The sequence below is a fragment of the Cyprinus carpio genome, chromosome A13 (assembly GCF_018340385.1).
Source record: "Cyprinus carpio isolate SPL01 chromosome A13, ASM1834038v1, whole genome shotgun sequence".
Classification (NCBI taxonomy): domain Eukaryota; kingdom Metazoa; phylum Chordata; class Actinopteri; order Cypriniformes; family Cyprinidae; genus Cyprinus; species Cyprinus carpio.
In genome coordinates this window covers 28,628,829-28,636,328 of record NC_056584.1, presented here as the reverse complement: position 1 = coordinate 28,636,328, position 7,500 = coordinate 28,628,829, and the positions used below count along the sequence as shown (strand labels likewise).

General features: G+C 43.1%; 1 protein-coding gene across 1 annotated transcript in view; it reads left to right on the top strand.

The window, feature by feature from the left end:
- The window catches only part of LOC109094753 (phosphofurin acidic cluster sorting protein 1-like), a 21,722-nt gene extending 16,829 nt beyond the window's left edge, over positions 1 to 4,893 (top strand). The window contains exons 20-22 of the mRNA XM_042769578.1: positions 148 to 371; positions 515 to 628; positions 2,914 to 4,893. Coding sequence (XP_042625512.1) covers positions 148 to 371; positions 515 to 628; positions 2,914 to 3,029 — 454 coding nt within the window. The 3' untranslated portion in view covers positions 3,030 to 4,893. The remainder of the gene's footprint in view (positions 1 to 147; positions 372 to 514; positions 629 to 2,913) is intronic.
- The last annotated feature ends 2,607 nt before the right edge of the window (positions 4,894 to 7,500 follow it).

The following is a 7,500-nucleotide window of genomic DNA, read 5'->3' as shown; positions in this document are numbered from 1 at the left end:
TGTGTGTGTGTGCGTGTGTGTGTGCGTGTGTGTGTGTGCGTTTGTGCGTGCGTGTGTGCGTGTGTGCGTGTGCGTGTGTGCGTGTGCGCGTGTGCGTGTGCGTGTGTGTGTGTGCGTTTGTGCGTGTGCGTGTGTGTGTGTGTGTAGTTCTCCGTGCACAGGTGGAGAGCTGATGGGGCTGCAGGTGGACTACTGGACGTGTCCGAGCGGAGAGAAGAAGCGTGAGGGGGAGAAGCGTGACGTGGGTCTGAAGAACACACTGAAGAGTAACTTCCGCTCGCTGCAGGTCAGCCGTCTGCCCAGCGGTGGAGACCCCAGCGCTCCTCACAGCATGGCCATGACCGTCGTCACCAAAGAGAAGAACAAGAAAGGTGCACAACACACACAACAGCAGGGCAGGGTTTCTCTCAGGTCCTGTAGCTGGCGTTCTCATGGCGTCAGTTTTAATAATAAATCTGCTTGTGTACAGCGACGGCGCTGCAGATGTCAGAGTGCTGTGTTGTGTGTCTTGCAGTGATTTTTCTGAGTAAGAAGCTGAAGGAGAAGGACGTGGACTCTAAGAGTCAGGTGATCGACGGCATCAGCCGGCTCATCTGTACGGCCAAACACCAGCACACCATGCTCCGAGGTGACACACTGCCACAATCACAATATCCATACACCACAATAATAAATACAATATCAACATCATTTAAAGTGCCCCTATTATGGGTAATGAAAGGTTCATATTTTGGTTTTGGGAGTCCCAAACAACAGGCTGACATGCATGCAAGGTCAGAAAACACTTTAAAGGAACACTCCACCGTTTTTTGAAATAGGGCTTATTCACATTATTTCCTACATTTAGATAGGTGGGCAAATGCATTTTTGTGTCAGTGCATGCATTGTTTTAGTTTGACTGGGTCGGCGTTAGCTTAGCTTAGCACAATGAATGGAATCCTTTGTTGCCAGCTAGCATGGCCTGAGTAAAAGTGATCAAAAAAAAAAAAAAAAAAAAAACACCTAATTACTTCTTGTGGCCTGCGTATTCACAACGAGTACAAATAGCGATCTAGATTAACACTAGGCGATTTCCTAGGCAGATATTGACTTGGGACTATATTATGGGGAAGCACAGGCGAAGCACTGCTGCTTAGGCGAAGCACTGCTACTTCGGCGCTGAGATATCACGCAACACATGAAATCCCACGACTACATGGGTTCTTGGGCGAAGATTAAAATAATCACTTACTCTGTGGACAGCTGTCCATTTGGTCCATTCGGCGTGGGGCGTTTTTTCCAGTTCCCTTTGTCACACCGAAAAAAAAAAATCGAGTACTGCAGAATGGATCAGCGCCGTGAAATCCTCTGTAGATGTGACACAACTTCAGGCACGCTCATCTTGATCTGACGTGTTGAGCCTGGTCATCAATGGCAAAAACATGTCCCACTCTCTACAGCACAGACACTCTATTTCCGTCGGCATAGATTGGCATATTCCCCCACATTCACACCACCAGTTCATGTGGGCTCATCATCCTCACGTCCTCAGGCTGTTGAGCGATCGCAACCTCCTCCTCCTGTCGTTCTATTTCCAAAGCACGCAGCTCGTCTTCTGTAAACTCTGGTTCAAATAGGTATGGTTCTGGTTCTTGACTGTCTGAGAAGTCACCCTCTTCGTCTATCTCAAAATCAGCCATGTTCATCGCCATTCGTGTACTGTAAGGAAAATAGCCAGGCAGCTACTATTCACGCCGGTATGTTGACGGGAAGTCGTGGGATTTCATGTGTTGCGTGATATCTCTGCGCCGAAGTAGCAGTGCTTCGCCTAAGCAGCAGTGTTTCGCCTGTGCTTCCCCATAATATAGTCCCAAGTCAATATCTGCCTAGGAAATCCCCTAGTGTTAATCTGGATCGCTATTTGTACTCGTTGTGAATACGCAGGCCACAAGAATTAATTAGGTGGGTTTTTTTAAATTTTTTGATCACTTTTACTCAGGCCATGCTAGCTGGCAACAAAGGATTCCATTCATTGTGCTAAGCTAAGCTAACGCCGACCCAGTCAAACTAAAACAATGCATGCACTGACACAAAAATGCATTTGCCTACCTATCTAAATGTAGGAAATAATGTGAATAAGCCCTATTTCAAAAAACGGTGGAGTGTTCCTTTTAATATGCATTTATTTTTATCTTACTAGCTCAATGACTCCCAAACGATTCACTCAACAATTCATTTCTCCAATCCCTTTGCGTGATTGGTCTGATTGGATCACGCCTGTAATGCAGGATAAAGCTGTGATTGTGAGCGCAGTGCTGCTTTGTGTACAGCGTTTCCGGGGAAACAGCTATTTTTACTGCTATAAAAGCTGCACCTAGTGGAAAAGAATGAATTTGCATCTTCATTCAGACCAACAAGTGCTCAGCAATATGTTAATGTTTCATGTTGACGTCGGCTTGGGATTCGTTTTAAAAACGACTCGTTTCAGTGATTCAGAGTCGACTCTTTCTTTTGAGAGACAATAACTTTATATACGGTGCACTTTCAGATTAAAAACTTTGCCTTCACTTACACACTGCATGAAAGCTCATTTTCAAAAATCCATAATAGGGGCACTTTAATAACAATGGAAAAATATGATCAAAGGTAATATTCTAATGACAGATCAATTAATAAATCTATACAATTAGTATATAAATGGCCTGAATGATTATTATAAATGGCTATATGATTAAATGCAATAATAAACTGGTAAATGATTATAAACGAATGAATATGAAACAACACAAATGCATAGCCGCTTGCTTGCTTCGGTTTGTTTGATCCATTTTAAAGAAGAGGATTCTGGGAAACAAGTTAATTTGTGTAAATTCATCTCAGTGTGGAATCCTGAGCGCCAGTGGATTCAGATTCGTCTCGGTGTTTGTGTTTCAGTCTGCATCGATGGCGTGGAGTGGAACGAGGTCAAGTTCTTCCAGCTGGCCGCGCAGTGGCCGACTCACGTCAAGCACTTCCCCGTCGGCGTGTTCGGCTGCAGCAAACCCGTGTGACGTCACGTGTGTGTGTTTCTGACACTATATCAACAGAACAGCTCCTGTTTTCTCTGAAGACGGCTGCCGTCGGTCATCATCAGCTGTACGGTGACGGATGGCCAACGCCAAGCACTTTCTGTTTCTTTATCATTTCTGTGAAATCCTGTGTAGAATGTCGTCAGGTGCATGATGGGACGGATACGCGCTGACAGGCCGTGTTGAGGCGTTTTGCTGTGAATTCAAATGGATTTTTTACCCTAATGTAAACTCTGTTTGTAGTATTTTGTGATAACAGTGAATATGAAACTATAAACTGAACCTGCCTTTCAAAGCACACTGATGATGAGCAGAAACATCGCAGTAATCCCCGCCACTGCACTGGTGTGTGTGAACGATGAACATGACACAAACACCCATTATAAAGATTTAACAGGGAAGAACTTTATTTTTCCAGCTGATGAACGATAAAAACTTTGACAGCCAATCAGCAGAGACTTAAGATTCTTAAATCAAGATGCATTTACTAGAGATGCAAAATGAAATAAAATATAATGAGAAACTGATCAAAATGAGTTTATGATTAGAACAGGTACAGATATCTGCTCATGGAAAAAAATCAACTTAATTCAAAGAGAAACAAGTTTTCATCCCCACTGACTGATATTTGCTCGTTTTAATCAGTTTCTCATAAAACAAGACTTCATATCTTCATTTTGCATTTGATTTAAGAATCTCTAGATACTTGAACTGGGAAACAAGACGGAAACACAGAGGAAGATGAATTCACGACTTTCTGCTCTGATTTAAGAGCTTTCAAAGCCTTAAATTGTGGAAAGACCCACAGAAACGCAGTGCATCATGGGAGATAGAGTGTGTGTTATCAGTGTTTCTGTAGTTCAGTCTGAATCACTTTAATACTGTGGATTTTAGTTTGAAATCTGAAGTCTCAGTGTTTTTCTTCAGTTCCAGCGGCTGATCTTGGGAGGAAACGGCCTTCAGTCAGTCGAGCTCCTCTTATCCTCGGACTGAGTGGATCTGACGGGACGAGTGTGTGTTGAATGTTTAAAGGTGCTTCTCATGTGTTTCCTGCTTTTTTTTTTGTGATTGTTTTCATGGCGTCGCTCATTTGGACTTTTTTTGGCGATGAATGTATTGAGACGGCTAGAGTCTGGTTCCTTCAGTGTTTGTACCTTCTGTTTTTACTCCCACTTCAGATGCCAAAAAACAGATTCCAGTTCACCAAAGCTGCTTCATCAACACCACAGTATTTGCACTTTTACTACAGTAAAAAGAGCACATGGCCCGGCTGCTCCGGATCCAGCACTTTGATTTAAAGAGACAGTTCAGCCAAAAAAACATAATTCTGTTGTTATTTGCTCTCCTCGTGTCACTGAAACACATATGACTGACTGTGGGGAGATATTTAGAGAAATGTCCCAGTGTTCTTTGTCCATTCAATCCTGATGTCTTCTTTTATGTTCACAGAAGAAATGTGGTCACAGCTTTGTGTAATTTGAGTAAATGATGACAGAATGCTGATTTTGGGGTGAACTGTCACTTTAAGAACCACTATGAACTCGTTCTCTGTGTATACGGTCGTGCAGATGCGTTTACATGAAGGACTCTGTGTACGTCTGTTAGACGAGAGTGTGTGTGTGTGTGTGAACAGGTCACGTCTCACAGCAGGAATAATCCACTGCGGCTCATATACGGGACGCTGATTGCAGCACCTTTGCACAGAACCTCATTTTAAATTATGTGACAGACTTTTTAATGTTTCACCTTTGCATGTTTTACATTTGGAGTATGTAATGGCATTTTATAGCGCTGCTTCTTTCCATGCTTGCACATGCAGTTGTGTTTAATAAAGTGTTTTTATGCACTGGTGAGTGAATCTCTGGTTGTGTGAATTAGAGTTTGTCGTTAGATGGCAGGTGTCTGTTTTATAATGTAGGCTCATTCTGAATCAACTTGATTCAAAAAATTAAATTATACTTGTCGCTTCTAATGACACACAAAACAAGTTTTACAGAAACTTATTTGTAGATTAAATTTATTTTCATGTGCAGTAGGTTTGTAAATGAGTTTTTGGTGCAGTTACACGCTTTGACCAGCAGGTGCCGCCGGTTCGAATCATTTTATGAAGTAATTGAGATTTCTTCCATCACTAAGAACGACTTTAAACACACCTGCTGTCGAACAAACCAGACCAAAATAACAAGGTTTCACACTTATGAACAATCTTATGTGTTAACCCTGAAAATCCCTCACATGATTCGGAGTCACAGGTCAAATATGACCAGTCTTTAGAAATGCCTATAAATCTCTAATTATGTCGTATTATCACCAAAAATGTGAACAAGCTTTATCAGCTTGTTTTCTTTCATTTAGCACAGGTTTTATATTTCTTTTAGGAACTGATTGTTCGCAGGCTTCCTTGATCTGAGCTTTTGGCAATGTTCACTCAAAAACCGAGGCGCATGATCTCAGATCATGTTTTTTTTCGTTTGCTTCCTTGATCTGAGCTTTTGGCAATGTTCACTCAAAAACCGAGGCGCATGATCTCCTTAGAAGAAGCGCTCACGGAGGAACATCATCATGATCTGTGTGGTTAACAACTCTTATAATGAGTGTTAGAAGGTTATTGCTCAGTCTGACAGTCCTTCCTCTTCACAAGGAAAGTGTTCACACAATCCAGGCAGCGATTAGTTCTGAGAAACAAAGCAAAACCAATGTTACACCGTGTCTACACCGGAATACTATAGAACTCGTTATAATCAGTGATGCTGTCTACAGTGCATATATATATATATATCTATGGTCTACACTGGATGTGGCGCAGTACGACAGACAAATCCCTGACAGAAAACTGCTGCTGCATTCTATTTTTGACATATTGACACAAGTTTCAAATGATTTTCAACGATCACTTTCCAATCCTAGATGGCACCGATGCTGATGGCGGCGTCCGTGGCCTGCTCTGCAGTAGTTTTTGTTAGTTTGTCCTGTCTTTAGTTACATTCCTGTGATCAGTTTCACCAGAGACAAATTGCCGGACATTCGGCACCACACATCACCTGATATACTACTGGTTTTCAACTATTCTGATGTTTTGCTGGACATAGTAGTCAGCGGAGCAGATCACACGCTTCAGGACAACATAGTGGTTGGAGGATAGGGGGATCAGATGAAGCTCAGGAAGCACGGATTCGAACGCTGTTGCATAGCATCCATCTGGCGAACCTCTGCTCTCCCAACAAAACAGATGAACTTCTTCTGCTCTCCCAGACAAATAAGGATTTCTCACACTCTGCTGCTCTGTGTTTCATGGAAACTTGGCTAAACGACACCATCCCAGACAGCGCGCTCCATCTGCCGGACTTTCAGCTGTTCAGAGCGGACCGCGACGGGGAGTAAAGAATCAACGGGGGAGTCGGGGGGAGGTTGTTTTACATTAATGAAAGGTGGAGTACAGATGTAACTGTGTTAAAGAAGATGTGCTGTTCAGACCTAGAAACACTCTTCATTAACTGCCAGCCGTTCTATTCGCCGCGGGAGTTTCACACAAGCGCACGTAAGCCTGGCTTTACAGAAACTCGCTGATCAGATCACAGAGACAGAACAACAACACCCGGACTCTGTTTTAATCCTTTTTGGGGACTTTAATAAAGCAAACCTTTCCCGTGAACTGCCAAAATACAGACAGCACCTCACATGTTCCACCAGAGACAGTAATATATTGGATCACTGTTACACCACAATATAGGATGCATATCACTCTGTTCCACGAGCAGCTTTAGGACTCTCTGTTTGGTTCATCTTATACCAACCTACAGGCAGAAACTAAAATCAGCTAAACCTGTATTAAGGACTGTAAAAAGATGGACTAATGAAGCAGAGTTTTGACCTCACTGATTGGAGTTTTTGAAGCTGCTGCCACCGATCTGGATGAGCTCACAGAGACTGTAACATCCTATATTAGTTTCTGTGAGGATATGTGTATTCCTATCAGGACTCATCTAAACATACAACAATGATAAAATGACGTTCACTGCAGAACTCAGACAGCTCCGTCAGGCCAAAGAAGATGCTTACAGGAAGGGGGACAATGTCTTGTATAAACAGGCTAAATACACACTGGAAAAGGAGATCAGAGTGGCAAAGAGGAATCATTCTGAAAAAATAAGGACTCAGTTCACTTCCAGCGACTCCGCATCAGTGTGGAAAAGTCTGAAGGAGATCACCAATTACAAGACACCACCCCCCAGCACTGTGGAGAATCAACGACTGGCAGACGATCTGAACGAGTTCTACATCTAGACAGACCGGGGACTTATGTGAGGATCCTGTTTGTGGACTTCAGCTCGGCCTTTAACACGATCATCCCAAACCTTCTCCTGCCCAGACTAACTCAGCTCTCCGTGCCCACCTCCATCTGTCAGTGGATTAACAGCTTCCTGACAGACAGACAGCACTAGTGAGGCTGGGA